At 47.3% G+C, this 21499-nt stretch overlaps 1 protein-coding gene across 4 annotated transcripts in view; it reads right to left on the bottom strand.

The window, feature by feature from the left end:
- HLF (HLF transcription factor, PAR bZIP family member) overlaps positions 1–21159 on the bottom strand; it is a 57048-nt gene extending 35889 nt beyond the window's left edge. The window contains exons 1-2 of one of the 4 annotated variants that reach the window (XM_081805241.1): positions 20640–21159; positions 18165–18524 (exon numbers count right to left, since the gene is read on the bottom strand). In XM_081805241.1, the coding sequence (XP_081661367.1) occupies positions 18165–18524; positions 20640–20754 (475 nt within the window). In that variant the 5' untranslated portion in view covers positions 20755–21159. The remainder of the gene's footprint in view (positions 1–18164; positions 18525–20639) is intronic. The other 3 variants (XM_031040566.2, XM_081805242.1, XM_006744651.3) reach the window with 3 other exon arrangements.
- Positions 21160–21499: the final 340 nt, after the last annotated feature.

Raw genomic sequence — 21499 nt, 5'->3', positions numbered from 1 at the left:
GTCCATTTGTTTATTTTCACAGTGTTTGCCATTCCGGGAGGCTTGCTGAAGTTCCTGCCTTCAGTGGCTGGCCCTGGACCAACATCTGAAAGTCTTAGATCTTTGGAAAGAAAGATTTGGACAACAAAGCTGTTTTATCTGGGAGGGTAACTAGTTTACTCAAGAGTTCCAGGACTTTGGTTTTGATGTTATTACCTTGGCCTAAGCGTCTCTGTCCCAGGTGGTCCTGGCTGTGTTTACTGATTTAGCAAGGGAAACAAAAGATCCCAGGAGGGAGGGGGGCGTCTCTCAGGCCCAGCTTCCACATTTGGCTGCAGGGCCTCACTACCTGGGCACCCCGAAGATGGCAAAGATGGGGAAGAGTCAAATATTTTTTAAAGGTCCTATCTCTCTCCACTCATAGGAGGGAAACAACACTTCTCTAACTTACTCCCCAAATAGACCCTGCCGAGGATGTTCTGCCAAGGAGTGATGCGAAAGTGTGTTCCAAAGTGAAATGTAAGCTTGGCCCGGTGCCCAGCTCGCGACTGTATTTTGCACAGAGAGCTGCAGGCTGGTGGTACTGAAGGAGCACATTTCCCTCCACGTGACTGCAAGAGCCAGGCAGCCCAAGCAGATTTCTTTGTGTTAATAAAATGTGATCTCTAGACAGTACACACCAGCAGCCCTGGGAAAACGTGAGCCAGGGAGAAGGACCCAGGGAAACCCACGCACAGTCCTGGCTGCAAAGGGACGGCAGTTGCCGGCAAACTCACTGGTGTCAAGGCAAGGCCTTCCAGGCCTGCAAGTGCAAACGGAGAGCAGAGTCCGGGAGGAAAAGACCTGTCAGGTGCTCAGGGGAATGCTGCTAGAGAAATAAAAATAATCCATGGAATCCCATCAAACATGATCCCATGCAAATGTTTCTTGGTAGTCCTTCGTGGACACCTTCTCAAGATTTGGAGTAGACCCGGCATCCTGGGCACCTCGCCCCAAAACTGAGACTACCCCAAATATGGCAGTTTGACTCCTAGGTTCAATTGTATATGTTCTGATCTGGTGTGAGGGGTAGTAAACACACATATTTCTATTCCCTCACCCCACAGGGGCCCAGCAAATGCAGTCAACTTTCTATGAACACAGGCAACCACGGGGAGGGAATCATAAGCAACCAAAACAATCACCATGGGAAGGCCTGGACCATGAAGAGCTTGCTTCTGTGGCCAACTCCTGCCTCGTTACCACTGTGGCCTTGTCCTCCTCTGACCCCAGGAGGGAACCACTACTCAGGGCCTCAAGCCTGTCAAGCTGTATCTTTGCGGGGGGAGGTTCACAGGCTGAGGGGGAAAAGGGGGGATTAGCCACCCCTGCTCACTAAGCCTCCTTTTAACACAGCAGATCACAATCTCCAGGATTTTCCAATTCACTATGCCCTCTGGCCAACTTGATCTTCCCAATGTGGAGAGTGTGTGGAGGCTAGAGGTACCAGGGGCAGAGTATCAAGACCCCAGGGAGCTTCTGAACCTCTCAGGGACTATGCTGGAGATGGCAGGACTTTATGGGTCGATGGGTTCCTCTGGTTGAAGGGAGTAGAAAGTCCTAGAAGACATTACGCCTCTGCTCTCCTCCCCTGCAGCAGCCCAGCACCCCCCAGGCTCCTTGACCATGGGCAGGCAATCAGCCATAACCAGCTAATTATGAAGCAGCGAAGTTGATGAGCACCTCCCAGGCCCAGGTGAGCCTTCACCTTGGTTAATCTGCAAACCAGTTAATCGGCCTCAGGATAATTGAAAGTTAATCGTATGCAGAACTCAAGTGCAGTCATTGGAAACAGCAAGAAACCACAGTAGCAGAGGAAGCCAGGTCCACTCTCTGCGAACTCTCTTGGTCCGCTCTCTAGATTCTCCGCAGACAATGTTTAACCTTAGGGCCACCACCCCCCTGCCTCACACACTCCCGGACCCACCCCTTGCCACACAGTAACCTTGATCCCAGGGAGCACATTGTAAGTTCTCAATAAAATGTGACCACTATTATTCCACTGGCACAGTGCATGGATCTCAAGCTAGGAGACATCTGGCTGGCTATGGGAGACATACTGGGAGAGCTGTGAGCAGCATCACAGGTTCAAACATCACCAGGAAAGCATATCCACAGCACAGACACATAAAGCTCATTCTAAAACGGAAGAGAAATAAACTTCGGAATATCGGTTCCATCAGCATGGATAACGGAAGGTCATCCCAAGCCCAAGCAGACTGGTAAATTCTCCAATGCCTTCTTCAAGAAGGTGGCGGCACAAGAATCACAGTGTGGGGGCACTGACGGGCCCAGCCTCCCATTCATCCAAGGTCCAGGTTTTCCAGGGAATCTGCAGCCATGACTGCTGGCCACACCTGCCAATCTCGGTGGTTTGTGGTGGCTTTTGCTGAAGCAGTGAGCACCCACCCAAGCCTGACCTCCACTGCAGTGTCCACTGGAACCTGATGGGGATTATTGCTTTTACAACTTCTCTCCACCTTGCAACTCCTGCCCTGTGATCACAGTGCAGAATCAAGAGACTTCCCTTCTTCCGTTCTATCAAGCTCCCCAGAAGCAGCCTCCCGCAGAGCACAAAATAGTATGTGCCAGGGGCTCCGAATAACACTTTTCCAGAACACCAGAAACCGCACTGGCCCAAGTCCTTGATCTTCTGCCCAAAGGAGGAACAAGTACTGAAGGATCTTTCCAACCTGCTGTCGGGGCAGCAGATACCTGGCACAAATACTGTCTCACCTATGCCCATGGCAGACATCCTTAATTCATCACAGGACTCTTTCCACTGAGCCCGGCCCAGGCTTCAGTCTTCCAAGATGACGTTCCAGGCACCTACCAGTGCACTGCAGCCAGCTGGGAGCTGCAGCCTGCTGCCATGGTGAGGGGTGGGGGGTGGGGGGTGGGCGGCCACAAACCTGAATCCAGACATGCAGGGGAGCAAGCTGGAAGCTGAGCGGGCCACTGCCCTCCTAGAGAAGTTGCCATCAAAAGAGCGAGCTGTGGGCCTTGGGGTTTTCCTTTTCTCCCCCCCATAAAAAAAAAATTATTTTGTCTGGCTAATAAACCACTGCTAAAAAATCCAACTCCTGGAGCATTAATTCCAGCTGGATAACCCGCTTTCAGGGTTACTCGGGAATGGTGACTACCACAGAGAAGCCAGGAGTCCCCATTCAGAACAAAGGCCATTTTTAAGGAAGAAACTAGCTTTTAATGCTGTTATTTTTTTTATTTTAAGATTTTATTTATTTATTTGACAGAGAGAGACACAGAGAGAAAGGGAACACAAGGAGGGGGAGTGGGAGAGGGAGAAGTAGGCTTCCCGAGGAGCAGGGAGCCCGATGTGGGACTCAATCCCAGGATCCTGAGATCATGACCTGAGCTGAAGGCAGATGCTTAACGACTGAGCCACCCAGGAGCCCCAATGCTGTTATTTTTTCCAAAGGTGTCAAATGCCTTTTGCTTTTCAGCTTTAGTGTTTAAACTCCATTCTTTAAGAGTGGCAGAAGGTCAGATTCTTAATCCATCTTCTTGCTTGGGAGCAATAGCATCACCCCAAGAGGCTCTGCATTTTTTGCACCAAAATTTGAATGTTAGTCTTCCAGCTCATAGTAGCCTTAGAACAGAGTCACAGAGCTAAAAATAGCAGCCATGTTTTACAGATAAGAAAATGGAGTCCTTGAGAGATTCAGTGACCAGGGACACATAACCCAATCCTGGCAAACTAGCTCTAGAACCTCAACTTGGCTGACTCCAAATTCAGTGCTCTTTGTAAATGGCCTACCTCCAAATTGCTGCTACATATTTTCTCTTTTTTAAGATTTTATTTATTTATTTGAGAGAGAGAGAGATAGCACAAGCGGGGGAGGGGCAGAGGGACAAGCAGACTCCCCACTGAGCAGGAAGCCCGACATGGGGCTTGATCCTGGGACCCTGAGATCATGGCCTGAGCCAAAGTCAGATGCTCAACGGACTGAGCCACCCAGGTGCCCCATCCCCTCTTGCCACCTAAAACCCAATGGAAATAAGAATGCTAACCCAATGTACACTTTAATTTGAATTTACTTTGGTCAATTTTCTAATTGGCTAACTTATGTTTATGACATACTTGTAAATTAGAAGGATGTAGATTATTCTTATCTTACAGATGAAGAAGTAAAACCCCAGAGAGGTTGACAACTTGCTGAAGACATGTGATAGCACAGCTGGGATTATAAAGTAGATCTTAGCGTACCTAAAGAAGCATCATGAGGCTTTGCAAAGACTCAGCCTGACAACACAGAAATCTGGGAGAGTCCAAACACTGAGCTACAAGTACCTTTTAGAAAGTAATCTTTAAATACCTGATTCTCGGGGCACCTGGGTGGCTCAGTCGGTTAAGCATCTGCCTTCGGCTCAGGTCATGATCTCAGGGTCCTGGGATCGAGTCCCACGTCAGGCTCTCTGCTCAGTGGGGAGTCTGCTTCTCCCTCTCTCTCTCCCTCTGTGCTCTCCCTTCTCTCTCTCTCTCTCAAATATTTAAAAATAAATACATAAATAAATACCGGATTCTCACTCTGAATTAAAACTGAGTGACAACTGTGAACAGGCACAATCCCAGGTCCCCTCACTGATTAGCCCATTTAATGTAATTTAACCCCATGACCATCCTGTGATTGGCCGCCACGTTCCAGTGAGGAAAGGTGGAGAAGGGGCTCATAATTTAAGTGACCTGCCCAAGGTATCATGGGTTCTCAGGAGACCTCAACTCCAAATCCAATTTAGTTTAGTGCCTAGAGGGTCCAACCATGACATGCTTGTGCTATTAGGGCTGTGTTTCTTTGAATATCTTTATCAAAGCTTGTTATTTCTGCCTCAAAGATGATTTCATCCTGATCTCCATGGTTTTTGGCCACCGAGACATGCCCAAATTTATTTTTAAGCTGCCTGTAATCAGAGTGGAAGGGCTGATGAAGAAAAGAGAAAACGTACTTTGGCGACGTAGCCACAATATGCAATCCTCTTGGGAGCAGACTAAACTCCAGGAACCAACATCATTTCTAATATGAGCTGATTTCCTACAACCCCTTCCATTAAGTGCTTAGCACCATCCTGGCTTTAACACATAATGGGTATTGCTATGATTTCATATGCATTTAGCTGATTTAAACTTAGGAGCATTGTGCCCACTCCTTTATGAAAGAGCAGAGATATTTCATTAGATGTAAAAATATGCTCAGGGAGCTCTAGCTGGAATCCAGAGGGGGAAATCTTGCCTAGTTTGATGTACTTTGTTAATCTTAAGACAGGACCATTGTACCTTGAGAAGCTTTATCCTGCCACACCCATATGTACAGTACACAAAGTACTATAGCAAGACCTATGCCAAGAACTCCACATCTCTAATCTGGTTGAAAAACAAAGTCATAGCAGGTTAATCCCAATTCTTAAATTAATCAACTTCTTGTCATCTCCTTTGTGTAAAAAACTATTTTCATACTTTTCTTCCAAATAATCTACTTTGGTTTTCTCAATTTCCTCACGTTCCCATTCCACTTCAACAGAAGGGTCCATTTTTCCTATCTGGAGACCTCCCTGCCACTTTTCCATCTTGTAGGGGGAGTTAAGAAGAAAGTGTCTAAGAGGTTTACACTAGGGGGAGCAGAAGGCCAGGGAGTTGGCTACCACTGGGGACCTGCTGTCCTACCTCTCCCCACCCAACAGCCCATCACCAACAACTAGGGGGGCTGCTAGTTCTCCATCCCATGACCCTAAGGTGTCACCAAAGAGAAAAAAGAAGAAACCCAACTCACAAATCTTATAGCATGTTGGAAAGGCTTGAGAGTCCCCAGAGAAATGTATATAAGTTCCATTTCTCCCTTCCCCCTCCCACGCTCTTTCAAACACAGAGTCAGAGGCTGGTAGGGGGACGGAGATGAAAGACACAGGCTGGCCTGTGGAGCATACATCTCCTAGCAGAGCCACCCAAGAAAGCAGGTGGTTACACTGTTACAGGACCACAACCAGGGTTTCCAGGTGGAGTAGATCTTTCCACAGAAGTCGATACAAAGGATGCTCAGTTGCTCTGCCTCCTCATTACTCTTTCTTCCCTACCAACGAGGGGGACACAGAAGGTGGGAGAGCCGTTTCCAGGCCATCAGTGCTGTATCACGAGACGTCCTCCTACTTAAGTGTCCACGTGATGACGATGGAGGCAGAGGAAGAGGAGAATACAGATCCCAGTGATGAAAGCTACCACTTCTGTACTGAGCACTGCTCAAGTGCTTTGCAGGTACTACCCCATTTACTCCTCCAGGAATCCTCTGGAGCAGGTACGATCTCCCCCACGTTCAGAGCAAAAAACAAAGGCAGAAGAATTACAGAGCCGAGATCTAAGTTCAGGCCAGAGGTTTAACCCCCACGTTATTGGATGCAGAGAAGGGGAAGAATGAGAGGAAGTTGCTCCAATAGGTGATTATTTCATTAGTCGAATTCAAGAAGAAAAAAAAAAACATCTAGGACATCCTAGATGGTAGGTAAATGAACAAAAATGCTCTTTTGGTTCCATACACTTACTGTATAGGAAAATTTAAGTTTATGAATATAAAAGGTAAGTGTGATGGAGCAGATGGGGGAGGGAGGCAGACAGAGAGAAGCTGCAACAATTTGGTGGGAACGCCAATCTATACTGCCTCAAATGTCCAAAGGACAGACATTCTCCTGCCACTCACTGATACACACTGTGATTATGAACATCAATTTATATACACACACAGGTAAGGTCTTTAAAGACAAGTTTGTACTCAAATAAGTTAAATGTGCCTAAGATTATATTTGCATAATTAAGCTGCTTGGTGATATCTTTCTTCATAAAGAAGATGTAAATTTCAGCTTCATCAATTAAAGGTCAAATGATCACAAAAGCTGAATCAATGTAACGTGACTATCAGGAAAGCTGAAGGGTAGGAAGAGAAACAGAATTAAATAAATTCAAATTGCTTCTTCACACCTAGTTTTAGGAGTAGTGAAATTTCATTCATCTTCAAACTTGTAAGGAATCTAGTAACTAAATGCTACTAAATGGCCTGTTGTGTTTGAGTAAATTTCACTTACAATGCTAAAAAATAACTTATTTTTTGACATGGATGTAGATATTATTTTAAAAATCATTCAGGTGGTTACTGGTCATTTGAAATAAATATATGCTAGATTCTACCAGGAAAAAAGACCCTTACTTCCTCTGGGAAAGTGTCTTAATATAAAGAAATCAACTGTAATGAAATAAAATCTATGAAATTCTTACGAAGTCAGTTTCATAAATTTATCCTCAGAAAGTCTATCAACAAGGCTTTTACTTCGCTCTTTACACATTCTAGATCATCACTCTTTCCTCTCTAAATCTTTCAGTGGCCTTTGGTCTCTTAAAAGCAATATTATTTTGACTGGATCTGAGATCCCCATCCTATTTTTAAACTTTTCTCTAGTAAAAGCCTCCCTAATCTCCTTAGTGATACTAACTAATGAAACCCACAGCATAATGAATCCATTCTAAGGTGAACTGAGTGTTCTGTTTAATCCTCAGGGCAGATGGAGTTTAACTGTTTGCCACTCTCCTTTAGAAGTACTGGGTGGCTCAGTTGTTAAGCGTCTGCCTTCAGCTCTGGTCTGGATCTCAGGGTCCTGGGATCGAGCGCCACATCCGGCTCTCTGCTCGGCAGGAAGCCTGCTTCTCCCTCTCCCGCTTCCCCCCTGCTTGTGTTCCCTCTCTCGCTGTGTCTCTCTCTGTCAAATAAATAAATAAATAATCTTTAAAAAAAAAAATAGAAGTACTCTTCATATCTTGGGGTATTGAGATCTCTGATCTGGGTAATCTGATTACTGCATATCTAGATGATCTTGTTCATCTGGTTTACAGCATGGATTTCCATTGGTCAGGGCCCAGTGGCATCCTTCCCCAAACAAACCTTCCCTTTTCCCATTCAATTCAATTCAATTCAAGAGGCATTTATCGTGCATGAATGGACAGCCTCGCTTCTTAACTCTTTCCATTAAGAGCAGAAGCACTTACAGAGCAGCAAAGAGACTTTCTTTCTCTGCTCTGCTGTCCGGGCCTGGATTCCATAGCAAAGACATCAAATCAGACTGTTAAACCCAGAGCTAATTAGAAAAGAAAGCATTGCTCTTCCCCACTCAAGGAGTTTCTGCCAAAGCACTTATTTTTGCTGATCCATTTATGCAATCCCACTTTCTAAGAGAACATTTTGTCACAGATGATTTAGTGTTGTAGCTCCCCGGAGCATCTTTCTGTAGCAGGCGCTCATTGTTTTTAGGAATCTGCGGTCTCCCGGGCAAGATTTGAGAGGGGAAGAGGTTTTATTAGCCACAAGCCATCTCTCATTATAAGACCCCAAATTCCAAAGCATTCTTCCAAAAATCATTAATGAAAAAAAAAATCCCAGATTATACTTCTAAAAACAAAAGTTTCGGGAACCTCGTGTGACAGTGGAACGGTGTGATTTTTCAGGACAGAAAGTGAGACTGGATTCCCATCCTGAGCTGGATGGGTAGGGAGCTGAGACAGTAAGGATATTTGTTAAAGTCAGAAGAGAAAGAAAACAAACATTTTAGGAATTTCCACCTTCAGTCATGGAGTGTGTATCCACCAGAAGCCAATTTCACAGAAATGAGTACTGTATGGTTTTCCCCCAACAGACCCTCAATTCTGCCAACACTCCCGTAATTGTCTACTGTACATAGCTGGAGGTGAAACTGCACACATTGACTGCTATTTTTAAGTTAACTGGTTTGGGTGAGGGCAACTCCTCCAGCTTTCTGTCATCTTGGCCTGATACCAGAGTACACTTCAGGGGGATGCGGGCAAGTCACCTCATGCACGTGCCATTCGGCGTCCCCATCCCATTCCCCAGACCCTGTCCCCACAACACACACAAAGCCCCTTTCCTCTAGCAGCATTTCCGAAGCAACACACACACACACACACACACACACACACACACCCCCACATCCACTGTATCTAAGCATGGTGTGCAATTAATTCCGGTTTCAGGGAAGAAGGAAGCCACAAATACAAGGTCAGGACTCAAGAATGCAAAACTATAATGATTCCTTTGTCTCTCAGGAGTAAAATTAATCAGCTGGCCAGAAACTTGGCTAAGTATTTTTAGCTGGATATTACTGCTGCAGGTAATCCTTATAATCAAGCACGATTTGTACCACTGAGGCATTCAGGTCTTCTATCTTTTTCTCACATACACATACACACACAGAACAACAACAACAAAACCACACTCAGAAGTCAGTTCAATACACTCGTTTGCAAACCTAGTAAGCTTATAAAATAGAGGCATTTAAAAGTGATGAATGTTAATGGGTTGGGCTTATTAAAATCTATTTTTCTACTCCTATGAGACCAGGCCTGCTTTTGGACTTTTAAATTCTGAACCATTCAAATCCCTCCAACTATTTCCTTGCCAAAGAGTGTTTCCCCCAATCGCTAAAATCATAAAGCCCAAAATGATGGGCTTTATAAGTGAAACCTAAACCCTGTGTTTTTGAATTACTTTCTCTAGATCATTAGAACATTGTGTTTGCAAAAGCTGTTTGATGTTCAAGGGAGAGTATTTATTTTCAAAATAATAATAATAAGGAAGTCCCAGTTTGCCAGAGGAAACTATTGTGAAGTATCTAAAAATGTTTCAGATCCAACCTTGAACCCAAGTGGAAACAGCCACATGCTACTTCCCTCCTCGCAAACCTTCAGTGGCTCCCCACTGCCTACTGGATAGAGTTCAAGCTCCACAGCTGGGCATTCATGAAGCTGCCAGCCTGCCTGGCACCGGCCTCTCCAGACTCCTCTCCCTGACTCCTTCATACGAATTTCCTGCACCAGCCGAACTGGATCTACACCTTGTTCCCTCAACACCCCGCGGGCCTTCCTGCCTCTCCCACTCTGCCATTCTGGCGCTCCGCCTCTCATTCCCAGACCCAACACAGGGGCCAGCGCTTCCAAGAGGACTCACCTCGGGCTCTCTTACCCCCCTCCCCCCCACCCTGGGGCAGCGGCTGCTTCCTGTGAGGTCTGGCGGTTTCCTATTGTCTGCACTGCTCCCTTATTTATCTTTAAGCATTTTACTCACTTTCTTGATCACTCTTCCACCTCCTCTTTTCAGTAGATTTATTGGAGGCCTCTCTGTCCCCATCATTTGGCACCAAGGACATGCTACTCTGTCCCGTCGCTCACCCTTTTACCTCAAAGTTCTATCTTCCCTACTAAATTGCCATCTCTTTGAGACCAGAAGCCAAGCTGTACCCTTGTCTGTCCTCCCCAGGGCACACCACAAAGTGAAAGCTGATGCTATTTCTGGGGACAAGCCACACTGCTCCTAAAACTTCCTCTGTCACTCCCTAACCTTCACATCACTGACAAGAGAAAAGTAAGAGAACTGACTCATGCGTGGTAAGGCTGGCCCCCTGTGGGCCAGGGGCCATGCTGGTGGACCCTTTGCACATTACCTTTAGAAAGCTCACAGAGGGGCGCCTGGGTGGCTCAGTCATTAAGCGTCTGCCTTCGGCTCAGGTCATGATCCCAGGGTCCTGGAATCGAGCCCTGCATCAGGCTCCTTGCTCAGCGGGAAGCCTGCTTCTCCCTCTCCCACTCCCCCTGCTTGTGTTCCCTCTCTCGCTGTGCCTCTCTGTCAAATAAATAAATAAAATTTTAAGAAAAAAAAAAAAAAGAAAAAGAAAGCTCACAGAAACCGAAAAAAGATATTACCTTGTAGATGAGAAAAGAAAGGTACAGGAAGAGTAAGGATTTATCCATTATAGGACCATTTGGGGGAGAGATGAATTATTACTCTGGAATGCTTATGCAAAGTCTTGCTTATAAGCAGGAGGGTGAACTAGACCTCTCTCCTCCTCCAGCACTGTGATATGCCTTATGGCTTCTTTACCCCTGAGGTCCTTATATTGCCTTCAAGTAGAAATACTAATGCCTATTATCAAAAATTCAATGGTAACATCGATTGATTGATTTGCTAGCAAATATGTCAGGGAGAAACCTTCTAATCAGGAACTTCTTTGAACTGCATTTTGTTTGTTTTAGTTTTTAATCTCACCAGCAAGGAGGAATGATTACAGGTTGCAGTTAGCTACCCAGGTTACCTAAAACTCAGAAGCTAAGAGGGGCAAGCAAGACTGGGCAGAGGAGAAATCCAAATTCCTCGACCAGAGGCCTTAATGGGCTAGGAAAGGCAGCGTATGCAGACTCACCAGGAGACCAATGCTAGGTCCTCCCGGGAGAAAGATCAGAGATGGTAATGAGGACGCCACTCACAGGCAGTTACAAACTGTTATTGAGCTCTTATTGTGTGCTAGGCACTGTGCCAACTACTCGATATGCACCGGCTCACAGGATCTTCCCCAATCCCACGAGGCAGATCCAGTGATCATTTCCAAGTTTCCAAATGGGAAATCAGAAGCAGATCATGTAAATGACCCGCCTGAGATCCTGAGCAAGCACGAGTCAGGATTCACACCCAGGTTGGTTGGTTTGTTGGATCTTAAGCTCTAAGCCATTGCTCATGCAGAGCTGCCTCAGACACAGGGCCATTCTGATGGGTGCTGTGAATGGGGGTGGGGGTCGGGGGGGTGCACCAAGCATCTAGGTCTTCAGGAAATTTAGGTTCATTCCAAAACAATGGTTTAGGGGCTTTTGGGTCAAGACATTTGCTGGAGGAGTATCAAATATATACTAAGTGAAAGATATTCTCAACCATCTCCATTAATGAATCAAATGCAGACCCTGTCCCTCCCTGTCCCTCCCTCACGTGTTCCTTCCCAGTGTTTTTTTAATCCTGTGACTTCCCCTGCTACTTCCCTCTTCCCTCCATTTTCAATGCTGAGACATAAAAAATGACTCCCGGGGAAGAGTGATCAGTGCAGTTGCAGGGGAGGTTCCAGAGGAGCCTAATAAATCACTGCTGTCTTCTCATCCTCTGGCTTTCTACACTAGGATGTTATCAAAGCTTTTTGCTTCCCACCTTGCCCACCCCTTTCTTTCTCCTCCACCTAGTTCTGTCTTCATCTTGCTATTTTTCTAGTCTGGTAGGCACAGTGCTCAACTGGAAAGACTCTGCCAAGACCCTTGGCAGGAGCCGGCCTCCAGGAATCCTGCCCGCCGCAGTGGTGCAGCGAAGACAGGACCTCTGGGCAGACAGGCGCAGGAGAGAGGGCCGAGTCTGGGGTCTGGCTACAGGGCTGGGCAGAGCAGGTTTCCCTGGCATATGAACGGCCCTACAGGGCTCAGCTCTCTCATGCCAGGGTCAGGATTACAATTTCTTGCTGGCACTTGCTGTGGCTCGCCTGGGAAGAGAAGCAAGGGCTGGGGTGGGGGACGGAAGCAAGCCAACACACCACCCGGAGTTGGGCAAGCTCAACAGGGCACTGCCACGTGCCTGAAGCACACGGTCACACAGGCAGGCGGCCAGGGTTGCAGGGCTCGCACGAGAGCCGGGGGGTGGGGGGGTGGGGAGTAGGAGGGGGGCTGGGCACCAAGCCGGTAGCTCTTTCCACACTGGCAGAACAAGAGCTGCTAACCCAGAAGTGACGCTGCTGGGTTAACACTAGGAAGTCACTTGTCCTAACCCAGAATGAAGGAGCAAAGTCAAGCAGGCTACACAGAAGAAGGATTGGGCATGCTGGAGGGGAAAAAAAAAAAAAAAAAGCATGTCCTATTTTTGCAGAGAGAAAGGGACTGGATGAAACAAATCCCTAAATGGAAAACGGGGGTTGGGAATACAGTCTTGTTCTTTCCCTGCCCCCATGCCACTGACATCAGAACAGCAGCTCTAGGCCCGGAGTATCCATGTGCCACACGCCGTGCCGAACTGTCAGGTGCCACCCCACGTAATGCTGCCAAAACCCCACGGGAGGGGGGCTATTTATCATCTCCCTGCTATTGAGAGTAACCTGAGGCTTAAAGAGGTATGGAAATCGACACAAAGTTGCCCAGCAGGCCCATGTGGGTCCAGGACGGGAACCCAAGCCCCCAGGTCCAGAGCTTAAGCTCTTCACCGCCGACCCGCCTTCCACACCCACCTGAAAATCCCTCTTGCCAGAAGACTAGGAACTCCTGACCTGGGACTGTCAAAACAGGTCAAAGCTAAGAGAAAAGGACAAGCCTGTCCTCTACAGGGTGTGGTGGGGAAGAATCACTCTAACAAGAAACAGAAAAATGTCTGACTGCCTCCAGAAGAAAGCTGACTCTCTCCCCTTCATGATGTCCTTGATCCCAATGAATGCAAAACACTTCCAAGCGATTTGAGGCGCAGTGCACAGCAACTATCAATCACGATGCTCCCAACCTGCAGACATATCAATGTGCTGGATGGGAAAATATAGAACTGCACGCCCTTAAGGGGAGGGAGAAACTGAAGCTTCACCTCATGATGTGGAGAAACGCAAGAGCATCCCGTTGCCTGGGCAGGACCTCCCACAAGCCCAGACCCACCAGCACAGAACTCCTGTCCGTCATTACTCAGATCCCACAGCCAGCATGTTCCTTCCACGCCAAAACCGTGTCAGGAAGGAAGGTCAGCAGAAACAGAACACAAATGCCATCTTGCAAAGGTACCATGGGTTCTCCCCCACCTCCTCACTCTTCTTTTGCCACCCACTTATGCCCTCCTCTTCCCACACACTGCCTGCCGCATGGAAGGGTTTTCACTTCACTCCGTAACCAGCCTTCATCATGACCCGGTCTCTGTGCTCACAACTAGAAAGACAGCCTTCTTAATTCTCAGCTGAATATGGGTCTAACTGTGGTAGGACACCCCCAAGCTATTCAAAGAAAAACCACCAGAGGAAACGATTTCAAATCTGGCTTTACAAGCATGTGATTTAAAAATAACTCTGCCTTTGTCTGCTACAGATGACTTTCCCTAAAGGGACTGCTGTCCTTAAAGCAATCGCTCAATTCTCTGGGCAAACAGATTCTTATTTTTCCAGTACCCAGCGCATACCTCCAGGAGAGCACTTCTGGGTACCATCTCTGATAGCAACTGAAAGGCAAACATCGAAGCAGTCAGGATGACTCCCTCCATCTCCACGGACCTGAGACCACCAGGAATGTGGTACCTTGGACACCAGAGAAGACGGTGCAGGTGGCTACAGCATCCAGCAACCACCGTCATCAAGACGTCAGCCCAGAAAGCTGAGCCATCACCCCATAGCCATGGGAGGTTTCAAAGGATCCCTGAGTTACTTCTTCAAGGAAAACTGTATTTCTTCGGATATTTGATTTATTCTTTGATTAGACAGCTAGACAGAGGAATAAGGATGGGGGGCATAAAACAGGAAAGGGGGTTGGGGGGCCATCATGGTAAGTGGTTAAGAGAATTTGTAAGAACGCCCACCTTATTGTTCCAAGGCACACTTGGGGTAGACCTAGAAATGCATTAGTTGTCAGCTTATGGCTTAATTTCCTTTCAGCCTGACAGGTGGCACTAATGACACCAGGCTACTGAGCATAACTCAAAAGATGCATGCTGAGCAAATACAGAAAACAAATGTTTAATAGGATTGCTTTGCAATTATCTCCCGATTCGCTGGATGTCAGACTTTTATCAACTAACAGCGTATAACCATGCTCTTACTAGCATATTTCTTCTTGGCAACCTAATGTCACCTGACCTTCTCAAAAGTTTTGCCAGAAAGAATTACAGGAGACAAAAAGCATCCATGTGCATGTGACAGGATCCTGAGTTACGCCCAGATTTTGCTGTCCAAATTGAAAGTCTCTATCAGTAGTTCTCAACAGGGGTGATTTTGCCCCCCCCCCCACCCTGGGGACAGTTGGCAGTGACAGGAGACATTTTTACTTGTCACAGGGTGGGGGGGGTGGGGGGGTGACTGGCTTCTAAGGGCTAGGGGCCAAGGATGCTGCTGAACATCCGACAAGGCACAGGATAGTGGCCCACAGCGAAGACTTTTGTGAAACCTCAACAGTGCCAAGGTTGAGAAATCTTGATCTAGACTGAAATGATACAGCTCCCAGAATGCTCAAGGCTACACATGTGCTCTTCCCTTCTGAAGACTTCTTTTCCTCAAGGTTAACTTGGTATTTCTGTTCTGGTCACGACTGGGATTGCATGGAACGATCAAGAACCTTCTTCCTTTTCAGCTTTGTTTGGGACATACCATCTGTCCATCATGTCCACATCCCTTAGACATTTATTTTGCATTATAAACTTTGTAATGACCAACATGGTAGGAGTTGTTATGGCAGAGTGTTATTGTCTCTGTACTTGGCATTTGAAGAAGACCTTTAGCTTCCCCGCCCCCCCCCTTCTTGTTAGGATTAGTGAGTTTTCAATTCAAAGATTATTTTGAAGTATGTTTCCATTACCAAAAAAAGACACTTAAATGAAGAGCTTATTTCTAGATTCCAGTGCCCCCTTTGATCCTAGTACCTAACAAAATGATTTCTGCTGAAACTCAGGAGTTATTTGTCACAGATTACAAATCTGATTGGGGCACCCCAAGTTTTTTTGGTTTTGTTTTGTTTTTTATTTTTTTTATTCTTGGGCAGCTTTATTTTTTTCCTCCCAAATATTATATTTAATATTGCTACATTTTTGTATTTTTTAAATTCAATTAATTAATATATATTATTAGTTTCAGAAGTAGGTCAGTGATTCATCAGTCTTATATACTACCCAGTGACCATTACATCATGTGCCCTCCTTAATGCCCATCACCCAGTTACCCCATCCCCCCACCCCCTCCCCTCCAGCAACCCTCAGTTTATTTCCTATGATTAAGAGTCTCTGATGGTTTATCTCCCTCTCTGATTTCGTCTTGTTTTATTTTACCCTCTGTTCCCCTATGATCCTCTGTTCTGTTTCTTAAATTCCACATACGAGTGAGATCATATGATAATTGTCTTTCTCTGATTGACTTATTTTGCTTAGCATAACACCCTCTAGTTCCATCCACATCATTACAAATGGCAAGATCTCATTTTTTTGATGCCTGAGTAGTATTCCATTGTATATACATACCACATCTTCTTTATCCATTCATCTGTCAATGGACATCTGGGCTCTTTCCAGAGTTTGGCTATTGTGGACATTGCTGCTATAAACATTGGGGCACCCAAGTTTTTGAAAGTCATTGATTAGTACTTATTCTAACAAGCTCTGACAAATGGCTTCTAAGGAAGCCTCCAAATCTCAAACCCTGATTCTTGATTCTCAGTAGGAACAAAGATGTGGGGACTCAATATTTACATGCCTTTTGGGAAAAAATACATATTTCTAACCAGGCACACATCTTGTATTTGCCAGGGAATGGAGAAATACCCGTCAACTGAGTATCCATGTTAAGGCTGGAACACACCCATCCAGTGACTATTGGCCAAAATCTCTTGATACTTCTTTCCAGAAGGGGGGAGGGTTATATACTGTTCCTAAGTATTTTAAGAAGGTATTTCAGAAGACAGGATTGAAATCAATGATAAAAGCTGACACAGGTCACAACAATGACAACTGCTCTCATTACCAGAACATCTACTGCCAGTCATTGGACCCTTTATATACATATTACATATAATGTTCACATTAACCCAATCCCATAAAAACTATACCCTTCTATACAGAGATAAACTGAAGCTCTGAGAGGTTACATCACTTCCTAAAGCTACAAGGTGGCTAAGTCTCATTCTGCAGAGCAGAGTGACTGAGATACGAGGGCACCTTCTCACTGGGGCTCCAGCCCCTTCTCCCTGGTTTCAATGGTTATTTCACTGATCATCTGTTCCTGGGAAGAAACAAAACCATGGCACTGTCCATTCCAAGGAATAAGGGCTTGGGGTCACACCAAGGAGTATATTCCCCAGCTTCTGCAGCCTCCTGGGGTGGGCACAGGTTAAGACTTAATTCTATTCCAGCCAGTGGCCTTGAGTTATCACTCAAAGTAGGTTTTGGAGAAGGGGGCCCCCACAGAAAGACCTGACCTCCAGTACTAATATTTCAAGGCAGGGGTGTTCTCTTCCTCCTTTGAATCATTTCCTTCCATTTTAATCTCGCTCTGCATGTCAAAGAAATTCTTCACGAGGCAAGGACACCAAGTTCAGGAATGATCTCCAGCACAAGTCCTCCATTGTCCTGCTTTCTGTGTCCCCTGCAGCAAAGGCCCTCAGCTCAGTGACTTTCCTGACAATTTATCTGGCTGAATCTTTGTTCCTGGTTACCTGTGCACGTGAAATGTGCTTTCTTCCTGTTCATTTTGCACCAGAGTGTTAACGGCATAAAAGCCAGGGCTGAGCCACCTCAACCTGTATATATATCTGAGCACTGAGCAGTGGGTTTTGAAGTCCTGGACATTCTGGGTGATGTTTCTACGTAGTATTTCAACACCGCTTACGGCCGACCTTGCAGGCTTTGACATACATGGATTAAGTGTGATGAACAGATGAAAATGAAAAAAAAAAAGACACTGGAAGAACAATTTGGTTTATAGGAATAATGCAGTTCTGGCCCTGAAAAGGCTAAACCATGCTTAACAGTGAGAGGTGCTTTTAGATTCAATTTCTCAATCAAGGAGAATGCAAGAGGAAAAGGATGAAAAAGTGATCAGCCCCATACCCCTAACTCATATTTTTTTTTTCCCTTCGGGTGAGAGAAAATGAATGTAGGTGAACCACACACAGCCTTGGAGAGAGTCTACTCACATCTTTCAGCAAGATCCTATATCTATGTATTTGGGGAAGGGGAGCAAGGGGCAGGAGAGGAGAATGGGTGCCTACAGTATCCAAACCATTCACTGTAGGCTGGTGTTTCTTAAACTGCAGTCCTTGGATCAGCTGCATCAGTATCCCCCGGGGTTCAAAATGCATATTCCTGGGCCCTTACCCTAGCCCTGAAAAATCAGAATTTCTAGGGGTGGGTCCATAGAATCCGCATTTAGCTGACTCTCCCAGACATATGGATGCTCACTGATGTGGGACGATCAGGGCCGTGAGTGAAATACAAGCTTCCTCTTTCAGAGCCAGCCCTTCTCCCTGATTGTGAAGATATTTGTGCCCCCCCCACCCCGCCCTGTCCCTCCCTTTCACCCTCTTCCCCATCTGAAGGGAGAATCTTTTCAGAATTTACCTGGTCTGATGGGGCTCTGCATGCAGTTCGGGGACGGGATGCCAGGGTGAATGGGTGCAGAGGCCCGACTGCTGAGGTCCATGACGGAGGGGGCCGCAGAGGAAGCCGGCTGCAGCCCAGGAGGGTGAGGGCTGTGGTCATGCTGGGACGGGCTGGGGGGAATGCCATTTTCCGACAAAAACTCCTCCAGGTCCATGTATTCCAACTGGAAAGTATCTCCGTCATAAGGAAGGGTTTTGTCCCATAAGGTGGGTCCCAAGAACGCCGACTGGGGGACCGTCGGGCTATTACTCTCATCATCCAGCTTCTTTTCCTTGTCTTTATCTTTACCAAATGCTGCAGAAAAGGGGGAAAGTTGGACTTTAAAAAAGAAAAAAAAAAGTGTCACTTTTTTAATCACCCCTCCTGGCCTCTGCTACAAAACACCTCATTCAAAATGTTCTCACAAACACCAGGGTTCTTCTCTGGCTGCTGGCTTTTGTGGATCTAGAGTTAAAAGTTCAGACAGGACATGGATCTCTGCCTGTTTTTCAACATCTTCCTATTTACTTTGGAAAGAAAGCCCTAGTCCTTGGGACAGGGCTACAGGCTGATCTAGGATATAAACAAGGGAATGCAGTTTTCAAGTACATGATTTGAGGAGACAATTTACATCTACAGTGAGAAAATAACACCTGCAGTTACATACAATTGCTGTGATTTTTAAAAAAACAGCCAATAACCAGGCATGATTTCTCTTCCAGGAAATTCATTACAGTAACAACATGAGGTCATTCAGACTTAGCCAGTGAGTGAGCTGGGGATTCTAATTTTGGTAAAGCAGGGACTCTCCACCCTCCTTTGAAACCATGCTTTGAGCACCTACTATATACCTGATACTTTCCATATATTATCTCCAAAAATCTCATGTTAACCTGCGAATAGCTATTATCCCCATTTATAATGAAGACATAAGAGGCCCTAAAACCTGAAGGAACTTGACCAATGCCTCACGCTGGCGGAGGAGAAAAACTGAGAACTTCCTGAGCCCACATATGTTTGTTTAGAAAGCCGCTGAGGCACCTTGTATTTTACAAAAGGAGGGTTTCTTTTTTTTTAAATATTTTTTCCCTCCACTTCCCCAAAGGCTTAAGTATGATCCAATTCACAAAAATTACACATGTATGCAATCTGTCAAAAGCACAGCTATGGGAAAGGTGATTACATACCCTCGACGGAGGTATGCAGCTATGTCCTACCTGGAAGTACCGCTCACCCCAGGTCGTCTTTAAACCCTGCTCTGGATTTTGCCCATTCTAGTACTCAGGCGCGGGTGGAATCTGGGATTAGGGAATCTGGCTTCTGAGTTTCTTCCTCAGAGAAACACAGCCTCCGCTGCCATCCATTCTAATCCTCTAGTCTCATCTCCTGAGAATTTGACTTAAAACACCCACAGATGCAAAAGACTGCAGGCAGCACCTCCCTCCCAAGTGCTACTCCTTAAAGGAGAGTTAAAAGGGAAGCTATACTTTGCAGAAGGCGAACCAAACCCCTCAACTCTTGCAATGCAACAGGTTGTCCCCTGCTAGGAGAGATGAGAGTACTCCCAAGCTATTTGTAGCCAAATGATCTTTCAAGACTTTTACACTCTAAGCCGCACGGTCCGCACTGGCTACTGTGACATCGAAGGCATGAAACGGCATCAGCCCAAATGACAAAACCCTGGCGGCACCAGCTCGGTTCGGCGCCTCCTCGCCCGACCCCTCCTCTCCCGCTCCAGCCAAGGTTGCCTGGGGGAGGTTTGGGACTTACCAAGAAAGGGATCAAGCCAGAGGAGGCTCCTGCGCGGTTACACGTGAGCCTACTCCGCTCTCCCCTCCCACCAGGAAAAGTGCACGGGGAAAGTGTCAGAGCTGGAGGCGTGCACAGCTTCCCGCCCAGAGACCACTCCCCCCGCCAGCCTCAGCCCCCACCCCGCTTTTTGAATTACCCCTGGCAGGGAGAGCATGAGGCTCCGCTCACACCTCGAGAGTTCCGGATGCCAACTAACACACAAACAGTAGCACGATCCCAATACCTAGGCTACGCTGCGAGACCCCCTCCCCCGCCCCAACAGAACCAGGCCCTCTGGTTTCTCCTCCCCAGCCCGGGAAGCTCTGCCCTCGCGCAGGCGGTTTCACTCTGCGTGCGGGGAAGCCTCAATCTAGAGAACACTGACCTGTCAAGTTATGACTCCCACCTGCGCCGCAGGACCGGGACCCAGAGAGCCTGGGTCGGTCCCAGCACTATTTTAAACGTTGCTCAGTGAGGGGATTCCCCCCACCTCTTTTGGGGGGGTGATGGGTGAGCTCTTCAAATTTCAACAAAGCAGGGACAGGGTGCCAGGGGACAGGGAGGGAGGGGATGGATGCTCCAGCAGGGTTGCCCAGCCAAGGAAGGGGACCCCAGGAGCGTCGTTCCTTCCCAGAGCGGGGCAGCCAGGAAGGCAGCGCTCACCGTCTTCGTGATGAAGGGGGAGCTTCAGCGGATTCTCCAACAAGGACCTGAGCACGCCGTAGGGAGGCGGAATAAAGGTGGGATTCAAGGGGAGCGGTCGGGACATTTTCTCCATCGCGATGCACTCAAATTTTTTTCTTAAAAAAAAAAAAGCCCAACCGCCCCCCAAAATGTTGCTGAGCTTTTTCCTCCGTCCTTTGCCAAAAGTACTCGCTTTCAAGGCGGTGGGGACAAGAAAAAAATTACTTATATCTTTATAAATACATCTGCATAAGAAAATAAAAACAAAAAACTTTCGGGTTCCCAGTGCAGATGGTCCCCGGAGAGCGCGCCAAGTGCCCGCGGGCTCCTCGGCGACGTGCAGGATGCTCTCACCTGCCTCGAACCCCTCGTCCTGCAAAATGTTCAAAATTGCGAAAAAGAAAGAAAAAATATGCAGATGGCTGCAGAAGGGCGTAAGGCACCGCGCCGGCCCGGCCCCCACGCGCCAGCACCCGAGGCTGGGCGCCGTCCCACCCCACCCCCCTCCCCGCGCCGGCGGCCGCTCTTCCCCCGCGCTCCGCGGCCCCGCAGCGCCGGGCTCAGCGCATCCGGCCGCCCATGTGCCGCGGCCCTGACAAGAGTGACGTCAGGGCCCGCACCGCGCGCCGATAGGCGTGCAGGGGCGGAGCCACGCGCGGCACCGCCCGCCTGCCCCACCCGCCCCGCCCGCCCCGCCGCCACGTGTTTAGCGTCGTCGCGCGCGCGGATTTTCCAGGACCTTGCAGAGCTGGCCCGCAGTAGAGACAGGTGCTAGATCCCCTGGATCACCGACCTGGGCTGAGAGCTCAACTTTTTCAGAGTAGGAAGAGGAATGAGGA

The sequence above is a fragment of the Leptonychotes weddellii genome, chromosome 15 (genome assembly GCF_054177405.1).
Source record: "Leptonychotes weddellii isolate Sample4059 chromosome 15, ASM5417740v2, whole genome shotgun sequence".
Classification (NCBI taxonomy): Eukaryota; Metazoa; Chordata; class Mammalia; order Carnivora; family Phocidae; genus Leptonychotes; species Leptonychotes weddellii.
Note: the sequence above shows the minus strand (reverse complement) of the source record. Positions and strands in the feature narration are given on the sequence as shown.